This window comes from Trachurus japonicus, chromosome 8 (genome assembly GCF_045865225.1).
Source record: "Trachurus japonicus isolate A0001 chromosome 8, Traja_1.0".
NCBI lineage: Eukaryota > Metazoa > Chordata > Actinopteri > Carangiformes > Carangidae > Trachurus > Trachurus japonicus.
The window spans coordinates 2,848,165-2,866,503 of NC_140914.1; the positions used below are offsets into that span (position 1 = coordinate 2,848,165).

Here is an 18,339-nt window from a genome sequence, read left to right on the forward strand (position 1 = left end):
CACATGGCCAGGCAGAGGCGTAGCAAAGTAAAGGGCAATTTCCACTGGATGCAATTCGTTTCAATTCTGTGTGAGTTTCATGCATCATGTGTTATCCCAGATAGCAAAATGACATTGAATCAACGTTGAAGTATGGTCAGGCAGCTACGTTGAATCAACATTGATTCCCGACATTTAATCAACATTGAAAGCGCTCGTTATGATAGATGTTGAATCAACGTCATATTTTCAACCATTAAGCGATACTGAATCAACACTGATTCAACGTTCATCTAAAAGCAATCTGCTGCTATATTTTTAGTTGATTTTACATTGAAAACATGTTACTGAATCGACTGTTATCTAAATGGAAGTATCTGTGTTAATTGTAGGCAGATATAAATGTTATTTTAGTCCAAAAATATGGAATCATACTAAACATATTCGAATAACTGAAAAAAGTGACAGAAAACAGGCTTTTAATATTCAAGGTTTATTCTGAAAAGGCAAGTTTATGTGAAAACATATGACTTAGTTCTCCTAGTTTTATCAGTCTCCCGATCGGAGCCGTGGCACCGCACATGAAATAACAACGCTACGAGCAAAACAAAAACATAGAGCTTGAGTCGGGGAACTACACATAGGAGCCATTACATTGTACAGCCAGCATTTTATTAATTATTAATGACAATAATAATCGATTTAACTTATAATGCACTTTTCATTCAAAAAAAAGGCTCGCTCACCAGAGGGCATAACGTTACCTAGTCCATACAGCTGTTAGCAGTTAAAGTTCTTTAGGCCTGTTTGTAAAGAGTCCAGTCTTTGTGCTGCTGTCCTCAGCTGGAGGAGGAGGCAGCTCCAGAGGTGTGTCCCCCTCCGGTGGGTCCGGAGGAGCAGCTGTCTGCGTGTGTTGGACTGTGGAGTGATGAGTTGTTGTAGAAGGAGACGTGTGTCTGTTGATGCACTTGTGGCTGAGCAGCTGAGCAGCAGGACTTTGTAGTGGAACCGGGATGGGACCGGGAGCCGGGATAGGGAGGTCCGGGGTTATGTGCTCATCTTCACGGACTCTTCCCGGCAGCGCTGTGTCCTAGACGGAGGCATGGCTCAGCCTCTCACACCTTTTAACCTACATGTAAAACAAACAAAATGTCAGGCGATTGTCATTGATTATTTTGTCACGTAAATAAGCGTTTCCCCGACACAGGACCTACAGTCTATGCACAGGACGTCCGAGCTGCTGCTGAGACGCTCCGGCCGCCGGTAATTCACAAAGCTCAGGTGGAGCTGCGCTAACGGCAGCTGCTCCAGTCACAACACAGACCAGCAGCTTTACAGTTACCGGTAGCTGTGCCACTAGGTCTCACGCCGGAAACTAGTCTAAAGCGGCGTTCACACCGAACGCGATAGACGCGAATGGAGCGGCAACTCTACATTGAAAATCAATGTAAATGGCGCGATGACACGCGATTCAGGCGCGAATGGAGCGTCTGGTGCGATGAGACGCGGCGCGAATGAAGCGGCGCGTTTGAAGCGTCTAGAGCTGGTAGCTGTGCCACTAGGTCTCACGCCGGAAACTAGTCTAAAGCGGCGTTCACACCGAACGCGATAGACGCGAATGGAGCGGCAACTCTACATTGAAAATCAATGTAAATGGCGCGATGACACGCGATTCAGGCGGAGGCGGCGCGAATGGAGCGTCTGGTGCGATGAGACGCGGCGCGAATGAAGCGGCGCGTTTGAAGCGTCTAGAGCGGCGCGAATAAAGTTGAAAATATTGAACTTTTCAGGCGGCATCGCGCCGTGACATCCAATCAGCGACGAGTTCAAGCCGACGACGTCACTTCTCTGTACGGTTGTTTACACTCAGAACAACATGAAGGAGAAGCTAATTGTATTTGAGCTGTGTGTGGGCACCGCTGCCGTCTTCTACACAGAGTGAACAAAAAAAAAACACACACACACACACACACACACACAGTGAACCCAGACACGACGGCGGGTGGTTTTCCGGTGTTTCTGAGACTTGTACAGCAGTAGTACAGTGCAGCAACGGTGGTGATATCAGCCACGATCGACGTGGAAAGAGAGCAGGTTGAGATCACCGGTTTTCAAATGAACGGGCGGAGCGTCTAGCGCGAATGATGCGATGGACGCGAATGATCCAAAATGACCAAGCGGTGCGAATGAAGCGTCTGGCGCGATTATATTCGCGTCTATCGCGTTCGGTGTGAACGCCGCTTAAAAGCCTTTGGTGGATGTCGAATGCTATTTTAGACCGTGTGTTGTATAATATTTACTCTCAAATTAACAGTTTTTATCACTCACCTGGACAGCTAAACCGAAGCTGTATGCTTGAAAACGTGCCAGTTAAAATACATCATGAACAAAATTTAATAAACTCCATTAAGCAAAAAACACAGCTAATATCTTTATAATCAGTAAAATAAAAATATTTTTAACTTACTTTAACAGGAGCAGGGTCCAGCGGTGTCAAAGAGGGGAGAGAAAAAAAAAGCCGACTGCTGCCGCCTGGCAGTTGGGATGTACCACCACTAGGTGTAAAGTGGAGCTTTGGACTGCTCCACTCCTTGCTCTCACTGTCTGAGAACAAATTGTAGACGTTTTTGTCATGAACTAGAAACAAGCCTTCAGAGGATTTTAACAGTAAAAAAAAAAATCACGTCTACAGCATATGGTGCTAAATTGAATATGTTTGACACCCCCTTCCTCTCATTATGTGGTCTCACCCAGTTCAATGCATTGAAACAGCATCAGTGAAACAATGTTGATTAAATGTTGGCATTTCAATTTCAACCATCCTTCAATGTTGATTCAATGTCATATTTTCAACATTAAATTTTTAGAACGTTGATCTAGCATTGATTTTTCAACCATAACCAACAATCAACCTTTCTGACCATAATTCAACGTTGATTCAATGTCATTTTGCTATCTGGGATGATTAGGTAGGCCTACTAGGTCTGGTCTAAAAGTTGTTTGTCTAGAGATTATAACACTTTGGAGTGTTGAAAGTCCAAAGCGCCATATATAATATTTTTAATAGAGATTAATCGCGAGTTAACTATGGAAAAAATGCGATTAATCGCGATTAAAAAAATTAATCGTTTGACAGCCCTAATTATAAGTTGTCTATTCTATTACACCTCTGATTGCAAATACATTTTCAACTAGAAAAAACATTTCCAAGAATGGAAATGGTGTGAATGCTAAAGAAATTGTTGAAACAATGCTAAATGAGCTGAAGAAAGAAAGAAAGAAAGAAAGAAAGAAAGAAAGAAAGAAAGAAAGAAAGAAAGAAAGACAGAAAGAAAGAAAAAGACACAGAGAGAAGGGTAGATAGAGAAAGAAAAAGGTAAGAAAAACAGAATAATAGAAGATAAAGAGAATAGAGAATGAATGAAAGAGACAGAGGGGTAGTAAGAAAGAAGTAAAGAATTTGGGGTGGATAAATGAAAGAGAGATATATACAGAGAGCGGTAGAAAGAAAGAAAGAAAGAAAGAAAGAAAGAAAGAAAGAAAGAAAGAAAGAAAGAAATGGGGTAGAAACAAAGAAAGAGAAAAGGAGTAGAAAGAAAGAAAGAAAGAAAAAGGTTGGAACAAGAGAGAAAAAAGAAAAGGACAGAAGGAAAGAAAGAAAATGGGAAGGGTAGATGGAGAAAGAAAGAAAGAAAGAAAGAAAGAAAGAAAGAAAGAAAGAAAGAAAGAAAAAGACACAGAGAGAATGGTAGATAGAGAAAGACAAAGGAAAGAAAAACAGAAAGATAGAAGATAAAGAGAATAGAGAATGAATGAAAGAGACAGAGGGGTAGTAAGAAAGAAGGAAAGAAATTGGGGTGGATAAATGAAAGAGAGAGATATACGGAGAGCGGTAGAAAGAAAGAAAGAAATGGGGTAGAAACAAAGAAAGGGAAAAGGAGTAGAAAGAAACAAAGAAGTAAAAAGAAATGGGGTAGAAGAAAGAAAGAAAGAAAGAAAGAAGTAAAAGAGAGAGGGGGATGATAGATAGAACGAAGTAGATGGATGGATGGATGGATGGATGGATGGATGGATGGATGGATAGAGAGGGAAATATAGAAATAAGTTATGTAAAATACAAATGAAGGAGTAAAAGAAGGAAAGAAAGTGAAAGTGAAAAAAGAGACAAAGGGTTTGAAAAGATAGATAGATAGATAGATAGATAGATAGATAGATAGATAGATAGATAGATAGATAGATAGATAGATAGATAGATAGATAGATAGATAGATAGATAGATAGTATAGGAGCCTAAATGCTATTTTTAGTTGATTAGTATTTGGATAATAATTTAAGTTTACATCTAAAAAGAGGTTGTTGTTAATTATGATAAAAATGGGTTATTTACATTATTTACAGGGGAACAGTTAATATTAATAAGTTACTATTTAATTCATTTCACTTAAAAATGTGTGGATGTTTAGAGGTTAAAAATTGCGCATGTAACCTTTAATGCGGATTGATACGTGTGTGCGTGATTCACGTGAAGCAGTCAGTCAGGTCAGTCGTCATGGAGTGGAGCCACACAGTTTTTTTTTTTACCTCTGCCTTTACCTCTCTGCCTTTACCTCTGCCTTTACCTCTGCATTTACTCAGCATTTTCTAGATATTTTGCTCTGGCCTTTTTTATTTTCATCATGCTGGATTGTATCTTGCTTTATTTTTGGAGTAAACTATGAAAAGGAACGAAAGAACGTGTGGAGTTTTTTTTGCCTTTTAAGTGGATGTTACGAGGGAGGAGAGCGTCAAGCTCATGGCTTCATTGATTAGGAACCTACAGATAGATAGATAGATAGATAGATTTGACGCATGTTAAAAGCTGCATCCTATATCCCAGGCTCCACCTGTAAATAATTGAGAGGCTGATGAATTTGAGCTGAAAACCTGTGTGTGTGTCTGGGTGTGTGAGTCTGGCGGTCTCTCTGCCTGCGTGTACATATGCAGAAAGTAAAACTGTTGATAAGCGCCATAAAACTCCTCTCTCCCTAATGATCTGATTGATTACACCTGTGTGGCAGCCTGCCCTCAGAAGTTACCATGGCGACTCAACTAACTGCTTACATTTTACTGTGTGGAACAGTGTTGTGTTTGTGTGTTTGTCTGTTTGTGTATGCGTGCATGTGTGACTGTGTGTGAGTGTCTGTGTGTGTCTTTGTGAGTGTGATGCCTGTGTTTGTGCGTGGACATCCTCTGTCAGTCTGGTTTATCATGTGTCTGTGTGGGGCTGTGTTTAAAAACATCTTAACGAGCGGCCAGGCTGCACCTGACCTGTTCTATTAATAGACTTTGATAACGAGCTGGCCGCTACAGCTGGACCAACTGCACACAGAGCAGAGCAGAGCAGAGAGATTTGAGCTCTGTGCAGCTTCTGAAAACAGCCCAGTAAAAGAGAACCGTATACCTCTTATCAGAATGTGGCCATGACTACTGGGGCAAGGAGACCTTCCTGAGCACATTGATGTGCATTAAATGTTTGTAGGGCAAAAACTTTTCTCAGAATCGCAAGGTAGAAAAGGGGGGCATTTCTGCTTTTCTAAAAAAATCAGCTCCTACTTTTATATTGAAGTGGATGAGCCACTGGAGCGGGTCCAGCTGCACAATTAGGCTCATAGAGACAATTCTGTAAGTCTGTCTGCTGTTTTGAACACATCAGATGAGAGACGACAAGTGTGGCTACAAACCGGTGAGGAAATCATGTGTCTAGAGTTTAATTTGTGGCCATGCTGGTAATTTATCCAAAAAATCCTGAATGTTTTTCCGATCCCTCTCACTCGAACGATGATGTCACTCACTCTAAGCCCTGCTCGTTAAGCGCAATACACAACCATTATAAAGTTGGATTTTGTCGAAAATTTTAATGATTTTAAAACAGCCAAATACCTAAAAACTGTTGAAGATATCAATAAGCTGAGTAATATATGAATAGATTAAAAGTTTGTCTACAGTTTAAAAGTGAAATGGAGTCTGTGGAAGAAAGTATGCTGAAGTTTTAGAGGTTCAAAGTAGTAAGAAGATTTTAAAAGTTTGAAGATGTTTTCAATGCATTCCTATGGGAAAAAAATTGCAGAAAAAGTTAAATATTTTAAAAAGTATAAATAGTTAAAAAGAGAAAAGTAATGCCAATAAAGTTCAAAAAAAGCTGCACGTTTTGATATATGAATTGTTGAAATCGCACAAAGTATGAAGGACTAGTTTAAAACCGTAGAAAGGCGGAAAGTAGTAAGAAGAAAAACTAGAAAAAGCATTTCCAAGAATGGAAATGGTGTGACTGCTGACAGCAACTGAACGCTGTTGCAGAATTAGCAAATAGTGCAAGCAGTGATCACCATACAAATGTTTGACCAAGGTCGGAATCGAACCCACATCCTCATGGTCATTAGACTTCCACTCTGCCTCTAGGCCACAGTGCACACACGGTTGCAGAGACTGTTGTCTGTTAATGATCTGCACACTGTCAACATCAAGAAAGCTTGAGAGTCAAGCTTGAATGACTTAGAATGAAAATGTCTGTGAATTTCAGGCTGAGCACTAACCATATGGCCACAGAGAACCTGAGTTACAATGAGCTTTATACTATGAGGAATCAAAGACTGTCCAATGACAGCTGAATAATTGGAATCAAAAGTCAAGTAATGAAGTGAAAAGACTGAGGCAGGAATCAAACCCATGACCATATGATCACTAAACCTTTACTCTGCCACTCGGCTACAGAGAGCACACTGCTTTCAAGACTGTTGTCATTCATTGTAATGTGATGATGTGCTGCAAACTGGTACGAGTAATCAAGGAGATAACAAACACCTGTAACCAATTGAAGGCGGGGGAGGAGAGCAGAATTCAACATAACATAACAAGAATTCTTCCCTTGGATTCGAACCAGTGACCTTAGGGTTGACAACCAGTTACCCTACCCCCTACACTACAGTGGAGTTGTGAAGAAGAGAGGTTGAGACTTTGATGAATGTGAGATTTTTTGTGAAAAAGTTAAATATTTGAAAAAGTATAAATAGTTAAAAAGAGAAAAGTAATGCCGATAAAGTTCAAAAAAAGCTGCACGTTTTGATATATGAATTGTTGAAATAGCACAAAGTATGAAGGACTAGAAGAAGACCGTAAAAAGGCGGAAGAAAATGGCCAAACAGAAGAACAATAGTGTGACTGCTTCAGCAGTCACACTAACTAGAAAAAGCATTTCCAAGAATGGAAATGGTGTGACTGCTGATAGCAACTGAACGCTGTTGCAGAATTAGCAAATAGTGCAAGCAGTGATCACCATACAAATGTTTGACCAAGGTCGGAATCGAACCCACAACCTTATGGTCATTAGACTTCCACTCTGCCTCTAGGCCACGGTGCACACACAGTCGCAGAGACTGTTGTCTGTTAATGATCTGCACACTGTCAACATCAAGAAAGCTTGAGAGTCAAGCTTGAATGACTTAGAATGAACATTTCTGTGAATTTCAGGCTGAGAGCAGCAGTTTCAACATGAAGCAAGTTATCAGAAGTCAACAGAGGACGACTGGGAAAATAATTCACTATAATTGTTGTCGAGGCAAGATTTGACTTTGATAAGAGGATCACTGGCTTCTGCTTAAAAAAAAAAGTAAGAAATCGAACCCATGACCTCATGATCAATAAACCTTTACTCTGCCATTTCGCCACAGAGAGCACAGACATAAGCATGTTGCCATTGTAATGTGATGATGTGCTGCAAACGGTGGCAGAAGCAATTAATGCGTCTCTTAACAAACACCTGTAACCAACTGGACTACAGACAGAGTTGTGGAGAACTCTCAGCATTGGGCTGAATGAGAGCAGAGAGCTCCCTGGCTGCATTTAAAAAATATTTTAAATTATTATCTAAGTCTCTTTGCATTTTTGACCAGAATTTTAGCCAGAAGACAAGTGTGGCTACAAAACTGGAGAAAATAATTTGTCTAGAGTTTAATTTGCAGAAAAAGTTAAATATTTTAAAAAGTATAAATAGTTAAAAAGAGAAAAGTAATGCCGATAAAGTTGAAAAAAAGCTGCACGTTTTGATATATGAATTGTTGAAATAGCACAACACCTAACACACTAACCATATGGCCACAGAGAACCTGAGTTACAATGAGCTTTATACTATGAGGAATCAAAGACTGTCCAATGACAGCTGAATAATTGGAATCAAAAGTCAAGCAATGATGTGAAATGACTGAGGCAGGAATCGAACCCATGACCATATGATCAATAAACCTTTACTCTGCCACTCGGCTACAGAGAGCACACTGCTTTCAAGACTGTTGTCATTCATTGTAATGTGATGATGTGCTGCAAACTGGTACGAGTAATCAAGGAGATAACAAACACCTGTAACCAATTGAAGGCGGGGGAGGAGAGCAGAATTCAACATAACATAACAAGAAGTCTTCCCTTGGATTCGAACCAGTGACCTTAGGGTTGGCAAGCAGTTACCCTAACCCCTACACTACAGTGGAGTTGTGAAGAAGAGAGGTTGAGACTTTGATGAATGTGAGATTTTTCAATGATGTTTAAAATAAAGAGTAATTAGTATAAATTAGCCACACCAAGTAAGAAGAGGACTTTTTTGTGACCTGTGACTATTTTTTGGTGAATTAAAATGAATTAAAAAGCACTTAACGTTACAAAGTTGAGCTCCTTCTCCTGCTGATGTGAAAAAAATGCATTGAGCTGAATGGGAGCAGAGAGCTCCCTGGCTGCATTTAAAAAATATTTTAAATTATTATCTAAGTCTCTTTGCATTTTTGACCAGAATTTTAGCCAGAAGACAAGTGTGGCTACAAAACTGGAGAAAATAATTTGTCTAGAGTTTAATTTGTGGCCGTGCTGACAGTTTAGCCAGAAAAACTCTAGAATGTTTTTTTGCCTCTATCCACTCTGACACCACTCTGGCTCTGCTCGTTAGACGCAACACACACACATTATAAAGCTGAAAAAAATCAGAAAAAGTTAAATATTTGAAAAAGTATAAATAGTTAAAAAGAGAAAAGTAATGCCGATAAAGTTCAAAAAAAGCTGCACGTTTTGATATATGAATTGTTGAAATAGCACAAAGTATGAAGGACTAGAAGAAGACCGTAAAAAGGCGGAAGAAAATGGCCAAACAGAAGAACAATAGTGTGACTGCTTCAGCAGTCACACTAACTAGAAAAAGCATTTCCAAGAATGGAAATGGTGTGACTGCTGATAGCAACTGAACGCTGTTGCAGAATTAGCAAATAGTGCAAGCAGTGATCACCATACAAACGTCTGACCAAGGTCAGAATCGAACCCACAACCTCATGGTCATTAGACTTCCACTCTGCCTCTAGGCCACGGTGCACACACAGTTGCAGAGACTGTTGTCTGTTAAAGCTTCAGTTGGTAACAATTATTCAGTCATATTTGCTGGAACTGTCACTATATTCTGATGGTCAGACATTAAATGAGTAATTTAGGACAAAATCCAACTCCTCTGGCTCCACCTACAGCCTGTAATCGTATTTGCCAAAATCCACCGCGCCCGACGATTCTCCACCAGTCAGGTAGAGGGAGCAGGAGGAGCAGCCAATCGCCGCTCCTACACGTCGTGCTATGGATACGGTACATCTTTTTTTTTTTTTTTTTTTTTCTCTGTGGGTGCGTTTATGGCTACTTTGTGTGTGTCTGTGTGTGTGGGGGGCGCTTGGCAGAGGTTCATAAAGGGACCTGACGGAGTATTGTCTTGAAATTTCCGACCAAGTCGCGGAGTTTACTTTCACTTTCGTCAACTTACCAACTGGAGCTTTAATGATCTGCACACTGTCAACATCAAGAAAGCTTGAGAGTCAAGCTTGAATGACTTAGAATGAAAATTTCTGTGAATTTCAGGCTGAGAGCAGCAGTTTCAACATGAAGCAAGTTATCAGAAGTCAACAGAGGACGACTGGGAAAATAATTCACTATAATTGTTGATGAGGCAAGATTTGAACCAGTAATCGAACCCACAACCTCATGAACACTAAACCTTTACTCTGCCACTTCACCACAGAGAGCACAGACATAAGCATGTTGCCATTGTAACGTGATGATGTGCAGAGAGCTCCCTGGCTGCATTTAAAAAATATTTTAAATTATTATCTAAGTCTCTTTGCATTTTTGACCAGAATTTTAGCCAGAAGACAAGTGTGGCTACAAAACTGGAGAAAATAATTTGTCTAGAGTTTAATTTGCAGAAAAAGTTTAATATTTGAAAAAGTATAAATAGTTAAAAAGAGAAAAGTAACGCCGATAAAGTTCAAAAAAAGCTGCACGTTTTGATATATGAATTGTTGAAATAGCACAACACCTAACACACTAACCATATGGCCACAGAGAACCTGAGTTACAATGAGCTTTATACTATGAGGAATCAAAGACTGTCCAATGACAGCTGAATAATTGGAATCAAAAGTCAAGCAATGATGTGAAATGACTGAGGCAGGAATCGAACCCGTGACCATATGATCACTAAGCCTTTACTCTGCCACTCGTCTACAGAGAGCACACTGCTTTCAAGACTGTTGTCATTCATTGTAATGTGATGATGTGCTGCAAACTGGTACGAGTAATCAAGGAGATAACAAATACCTGTAACCAATTGAAGGCGGGGGAGGAGAGCAGAATTCAACATAACATAACAAGAGTTCTTCCCTTGGATTCGAACCAGTGACCTTAGGGTTGGCAAGCAGCCACCATAACCCCTACACTACAGTGGAGTTGTGAAGAAGAGAGGTTGAGACTTTGATGAATGTGAGATTTTTCAATGATGCTTAAAATAAAAAGAAATGAGTATATATTAGCCACACCAAGTAAGGAGAGGACTTTTTTGTGACCTGTGACTATTTTTTGGTGAACCCCTCAACAAATAGGTAGTGGGTATTTTATTGTATTTAACAATCAAGCACTGATATGCAAAAAAACAAAGTGTCCTGGCTCAAGAAGTCTACAGGTAAATATGTAGCATTTAACTCAAATATATATAGATAGATATATAGATATATATATATTTAAACCATTTTTAAATCATTCAAAAGTCAGTGTAAACTGTAGCCTATTCTAAATAGTCTTTTTTTTCTTCTTTTTTTTAGGCTACTTTGTTGTTGTCAGCTATTATGGTGTATTTTATTTTATATTGCTATGAAAACAAACAACAACAACAAATCTTTGAACATTTAACTTTTTTGTATTTAGGCTATTCAAATGTCCCACCATAACACATTTTACAAGACCACATTGAACACATCATGATAACGTAACTGACCTTCGTCAGATACTCATAATTACTGAGTGGAACTTGAATGTGTCATAATACAATTCAATGCAACCTCTGAGTGGACCATAGACTGTAAAAAGAATGGACGTAGCGTCCGTGACGTCACCCATTGGTTTGGGGGAGTCTGTTTTGTGCCGCTACTACGGGGGTTTGAGCTAGCCTGGCTCTCGCCAGACCCTTGTAGTTCCGCAAAGCTACGCCAGAGGCGCTACGCTCAGCTTCGCACAAGGGTCTGGACTCGAGGCCAATGCAAACTTCTTCCCCGGAGCAAAAAATAATGAACCAATCAGGATCGCCGGGCGGGACTTTCTGAGGTGTGACGTAGCGCTGAAGCGACTGTTTGAGTCAAACAACAATGGCGGCTCGCAGTGAGTGGCTGAAGTAGCACGTCATTCAAGATAACGGACAAGTGGTTTATCCAATCACATACAAGATTTTTTTTACAAGGCCCCGCCTTCTGAAATGAATCGCCTATGGAGCACTCCCAGACCCTTGTGTGGAGCTCAGCATAGCTTTACGGAACTACAAGGGTCTGGCGAGAGTCAGGCTAGGTTTGAGCCGCGCCATGTTGGATTCTACTTGCCATATTTGGAGCGGTGCGGCGGTTGGCCGGCCGAGAGCCCGCCCACTGGCCTCGTAGCAGCGGTCGCCGGACCTGTCACTCAACGGTTCTGCGCCCTAATTGGCCAGAACTTTAAACCTAATAACAGTAAAACGGTAGAGTTTTAAAAAAATTCACCCCCCTCAGAGTGTGTGCGGGGGTAGAAACTATCGGTTGAGACCAAAAAAAATGAAATGTACCAGGCTGTAAATATGTTTTTTAAAGCTGTAAAATCGGCTATTTTAACATGGGGCTCAATTGGAGTTGCTCCCTTCTGGAGCCAGCCCCCAGCGACAGCCGAGGGGATTGCAGCTTTTTGAACGCGGAAGTGAGCTTCACTTCTCAGACCGACAACTGCCCCCTTGGAGTGGACGCATACTGGAGCACTGTCAGTGCCAGTGACAGTGTGAAACAGTCACACACACACTGTAGTAGCCTCCAAATTAGTAACGTTTAGTTATAGCTACTCTAGGAACCGCTGCTCTACAATGAACTGCCGACTTTTTTTTTTTTTTTTTTTAATGAACTGGCGACTTGTCCAGAGTGTAGCGCGGCCAGGTGACAGCGAGGCTCCAGCCTGCGCCCCGTCAAAGGTAATGTTACAGACATTGAATGAACAAGTAGGCAAATTGATTCAGCCACCCTCGGTAGTTTTACTCTCACCATTCTTAGTAAAAAAGTTTTTGATATCCTGGGCCCCTGCTCTGCTGTCCCTACTCCTGGCCTCCTTCTCAACTCTTTTCTGGTGTCCAGACCTTATTTTTACAGTCTATGGTCCAGACTTATGCTTTTTGGGGGCCATCCTAACCCTGCTGGAGTTCGCTCGCGCTCACTTTTTTCCGAGGAGGAAGAACGAACCGCTGTGTGGACCAAACCATTTTTTAAGAAGGGGTCAGGGGGGTTATTGAAATGATTAAAATTAAAATATTGTATGACTTGTGGCTTTGTTTTAATTCGGATTCATTCGTATGTATATATTACTTCAGTGTATGCATAATAATTTTGTCATAGAGGGGGGCTGTATGTGGGCCCTAGCGGGCTGTGGGCCCTTATAATTGTCATCACCTTTCCCCCCTATACGACGGCGCTGCCTGAATGATGAGTTTCACATGTCAGAGCTTCACTGTAGACACTGTCTGAGCAGCAGCATCTGGATTTGTTCACAGAGATGATGTCTAATGAGTCAGGAAACAAGATTCTTCAGTGAAGGGACTAAATGCAGTAAATGGAGTCAGTGAAGGTTGAAGCCTGAGTCAGAGAGAAACCAGGAACCAGATCCATCAGACAGATCAGAGATGTGGAGCTGAGACTGCGACATGTTGTTGATCCAGAAATGTCTTGACAGAGAGAAGAGGAGTGGTGTCTCTGACGTCCTGAAGGATCATGGACAAAGACCCAGAACCAGAGGTGAGCTGCAGACAGCCAATCAGAGCAGCTGTGGACAAAGTGAGAATGAACATCTGTCTGCTGATGTGGTCATTAGTGAAACCAGGACCTGTAAACTGTAAACTGTCTTGTATGTAACAACATCTATTGCACGTCTGTCCGTCCTGGGTGAGGGATCCCTCCTCTGTTGCTCACCCTTAGGTTTCTCCGATTTTTCCCTGTTAAAAGGGTTTCCACGGAGTTTTTCCTCAGACGATGTGAGGGTCTAAGGACAGAGGATGTTGTTACGATGCCATGTAAAGCCCTTTGAGACAAACTGTTTGTAAAAACGGGCTATACAAATAAAATTGCTTGCCTTGCCTTGCCTGTTGTTTTCTCCAGAGTCATTGTTCCATCACACTCACTGACATTTAAGATAATGATTCAAACCTTCTCTTTGTTGTCTGTAGTTTTTCTGTAGCTGATGAAAATAATCTGATCAGATTGTCAGACTCTCTGTCTTCAGTCTGACTCTGTCTCTTCTCTCTCAGCAGATCGTGGTCTGCAGGAGGTTTTAGATCAACATAAGATCAGTCTGAGGAGCAGATGTGAACGAGTGACTGAAGGAACTGAGGGAACAGGAAGTGGAACAGGAAGTGGAACCCTCCTCAACAGGATCTACACTGAGCTCTACATCACAGAGGGACAGAGTGAAGAGGTTAATACCCAACATGAGGTGAGACAGCTGGAGACAACGTCCAAGAAGAAGACCCTCCAGGACACTCCAATCAAGTGCAACGACATCTTTAAAGACTTACCTGTCCAACAGAGAGAGGACGTCTCTACGGTCTCACCTGTCCAACAGAGAGACAAAGTCTCTTCCAATGTTTTTGACAAAATGAGACATAAGTTCTCTAAATATTTGCATCTCCAACAGAGAAACAAAGTCTCTACAGTCTCACCTGTCCAACAGAGAGAGGACGTCTCTACGGTCTCACCTGTCCAACAGAGACCCATCATCAGAGTGGTTCTGACCAACGGCGTCGCTGGCGTTGGAAAAACCTTCTCGGTGCAGAAGTTCACTCTGGACTGGGCCGAGGGCTTGGAGAACCAAGATGTCAGTCTGCTGGTTCTGCTTTCGTTCAGGGAGCTGAACCTGATCAGAGATCAGTACAGTCTTCTCGGGCTGCTCCATGTTTTCCATCCAACATTACAGAAGGTCACAGCAGAGCAGCTGGCTGTCTGTAAACTTCTCTTCATCTTTGACGGCCTGGATGAAAGCCGACTGTCACTGGACTTCAACAACAGGGAGGTTGTGTCTGATGTCACACAGACGTCATCAGTCAACGTGCTGCTGACAAACCTCATCCAGGGGAATCTGCTTCCCTCGGCTCTGGTCTGGATCACCTCCAGACCTGCAGCAGCCAATCAGATCCCTCCTACATGTGTCGACAGGGTAACAGAGGTCCGAGGCTTCACTGACGCCCAGATGGAGGAGTACTTAAGGAGGAGGTCCAGTAAGAAAAAGCTGTCCAGAAGAATCATCTCACACATCAAGACGTCCAGGACCCTCCACATCATGTGTCAAGTCCCAGTCTTCTGCTGGATCAGTGCTACAGTTCTGGAGCACATGTTGACCACAGACCAGAGAGGAGAGCTGCCCAAGACCACGACGGACCTGTTCTCACACTTCCTGCTGGTCCAGACAAAGAGGAAGAAGAACAAGTACGGTGAAGGACATGAGACGAGTCCACAGGAGCTGACGGAGGCCGACAGGGAAGTTCTTCTGAAGCTGGGGAGGCTGGCGTTTGAACAGCTGCAGGAAGGAAACATCATGTTCTACCAAGAAGACCTGGAGCAGTGTGGTCTGGATGTCACAGAGGCCTTGGTGAACTCAGGACTCTGTACTGAGATCTTCAAAAGAGAGAGTGTGATCTTCCAGAAAACAGTCTACTGCTTTGTTCATCTGAGTGTTCAGGAGTTTCTGGCTGCAGTCTACATGTTCCACTGTTTCACCAACAGGAACGCAAAGGTCCTCAAGAAGTTCCTGATAGAACAACATGATGATTTAACCCTGGATGACTTCCTGCAGAGTGCCATGCAAAAATCCCTTGGCAGTAGAAACGGTCACCTGGACCTGTTTGTTCGCTTCCTTCATGGCCTCTCTCTAGAGTCCAACCAGAGGCTGTTAGGAGGTCTGCTGGGTCAGACAGACAACAGTCCAGAAACCATCCAGAGAACCATCAACAACCTCAAGGAGATGAAGAGTGTTAAAATCTCTCCTGACAGAAGTATCAACATCTTCCACTGTCTGACGGAGATGAAGGACCAGTCAGTTCATCAGCAGATCCAACAGTTCCTGAAGTCAGAGAACAGATCAGAGAAGGAACTCTCTGAGATCCAGTGTTCAGCTCTGGCCTACATGCTGCAGATGTCAGAGCAGGTTCTGGACCAGTTGGACCTGAAGAAGTACAAGACATCAGATCAGGGACGATGGAGACTGATCCCAGCTGTGAGGAACTGCAGGAAGGCTGAGTGAGTCCAGACATGATCAATAACACCATCAATTAGTTCTACACACACATACACACACACACACACACACAGATGATGAGGATTATTGTTTCATGTCCAACACAAAGAGAGAAGATGAACTGAACCAGAGTGTGAAGAGCACATGTTGATCACATGATGACATGTTGTGTGTGTTTAGTACAAATTGTCTGATTTTACTCTCACACATTTTGTTTCTTCTCTAATCACAGACTTGTTGATTGTGGACTCTCAGAGCTTCACTGTGAAGTCGTTGCCTCAGCTCTGAAGTCCAGCCCCTCCCACCTGAGACTCCTGGACCTGAGTGAGAACGACCTGAAGGATTCATCAGTGAAGCGTCTGTGTGCTGGACTGGAGAGTCCAAACTGTAGACTGGAGACTCTGAGGTGAGTTCACTGACTGGAGCTGTTGTAGTTGTTTGAAGCTTCAGCTTCTCATTGGTTCATACATGTCAGGATTTGTGTGTGAGGATTTTTCTCAAGAAGCTGAAGAGAGAAAACAGTTGAGATGAGTCCAGAGAGAAGAAGGTGAGAGCAGTCGTAGTGTTTGTGATTCAGAGCAGCAGAGAACGAGCTCAGCTTCTACAACTGTTGTTTTAAACTCAGACACTTGTTGTTGAAGCAACGTGCAGCACTGATCTGAGAGCAGATGTTGAGTTGTGGTCAGAAACACAGCAGCTGGTGGATGTTGTGGAGCTGACAGAACCATGGGAGGAAGCATGAGAGGAAGCAGCTGAGATCCACAGAGCTGGCAGCAGAGGCAGAGGAGGCTGGAAAGCTGCGCTCCAGTGGAGGCTGGCTGTAGGGAGCTGTTGGCAGCTAAAGTCTGCTCCCTGGTAGCTCAACTGGCTGGGAGAGGCTGGAGTGTGAAGCAGGAAGTGAAGAGCACGGCACACACTGCAGCCACTTCCTGTCAATGACTGTGAATGCTGAGAATCAAGGTGAGACAGGTGAGAGCAGAGCTGCTAGTGTTGGTCTTGTTGCTGCTGACATGAAGCAGCTGCAGAGGCTCAGCTGGTTTGTTTGGAGGCTCACCAAGATGGGCTGAAGGTTGTTGCTTCATGTGGCGGCTCAGGCTCAGAGTGTTGACTCAGTGCTTGGCTGAGGGCAGGAGTCAGAAGCAGCTCAAAGTGACAGCTGAGCTTCTTGAACGTGGGCTTGTGTGAGCTGTTGAACACAGTCAGTGTGTTAGCAGAGCAGAGCAGCAGCACAGAAGCTGAGTGATGAGCTGCTGTGGACGGGCTCGCCACAAACAACCTGCTGCACACACTTTCAAAACGCCCACGGAGAAAAGCTGACCACGTCGTTCTGAAGATTGTCACAACTTGATGTTGCTGTCAAACAGCCCTGAACTCTGGAGCCGTGTTTGTCGGCCATTGAAGCGGCGTATCGCTATGCACACGCGCACTATGACGCACACTGTATGAGTGCAGATGAGCTGTTGGAGTGAGAAGGAGCTCAGTGACAGAGTCTCTGAGAAATGTGGCTGCACAACATGAGTTTGTATGGATGGAGCCACAGGTGCAGCTGACAGGTGAAGAGGCGGAGTCACTGCGTCTGTGTTGAAGCAGCAGCAGCTTCTCATGAATATTAATGAGCTGTTTTCTCTCTGTCACTGTTTAACCTGCTTCCTGTTGCTTCAGCTGTTGGACTTTGATTTTCTAAACTTGTTCTTTCTGAAGCTTCTTCAGCTCTGAACAGATGATGAGACACTGAACGCTGTCAACAAGGAGCTTTGTCCTCAACTCACTGCTTTTATTCTTTATTCAGATTGGACTGGTGCAGTTTGTCAGAGATCAGCTGTTCTTCTCTGGGCTCAGCTCTGAAGTCCAACCCCTCCCACCTGAGAGAACTGAGCCTGAGCATCAACAAGAACCTGCAGGATTCAGGAGTGAAGGATCTGAGTGGTTTTCTGGAGAGTCCAGACTGTAGACTGGAGACTCTGAGGTCAGTTTACTGACTGTTGTATCTGATCCACCTACAGTGGATTAAAGTGAACTTGTAAAAATATACTATCTTCTGAAAACATTAAATTGAAATAGATTATTTTCTGTGTTTCTATATTTAGATTTAAATGCATCTTGAGCAGGACATGTCCTAAAAACAAAAAACTCTTCTTCTAAATAATCTGTGACAAATGATGTAAAATGAGTCCAGAAACACAGAGTTGTATTAATTCCTCATTTGAGTCCAGATTTATTTTCCTCTTTATTCAGATTTTTCTGAAAAATCAAAGTTACACCACTTGACACTGGGTTTCATCACGTCATTGACCCCTGTGCTGCAAGTTTATTGATTTAACCCTGATACTAGTTGATCAATAAAGTTATTGATAATAATAATAATAATAATAATAATAATAATAATAATAATAATAATAATAATAATAATAATAATAATAATAACAGAGAAGAATAAAAATACAAAGTTAGTGACATGAAATGGTACAAATATAAATCTGTCTAAAAGAGTCAGAATCTCTAAACCAGAGAGTTGTAGTCAGTGTT

General features: G+C 42.3%; 2 protein-coding genes across 2 annotated transcripts in view; both read left to right on the top strand.

The window, feature by feature from the left end:
- Positions 1-18,339, top strand: part of LOC146982330 (uncharacterized) — a 420,172-nt gene that overhangs the window by 39,928 nt on the left and 361,905 nt on the right. The gene's annotated exons all lie outside the window — the stretch shown is intronic.
- On the top strand, positions 10,951-17,792 carry LOC146982332 (protein NLRC3-like). The gene is made up of 4 exons (XM_085785504.1): positions 10,951-10,990; positions 13,835-15,815; positions 16,046-16,219; positions 17,603-17,792. The coding sequence occupies exons 1-4, from the start codon at positions 10,951-10,953 to the stop codon at positions 17,790-17,792; spliced, it is 2,385 nt and encodes a 794-aa protein (XP_085641630.1).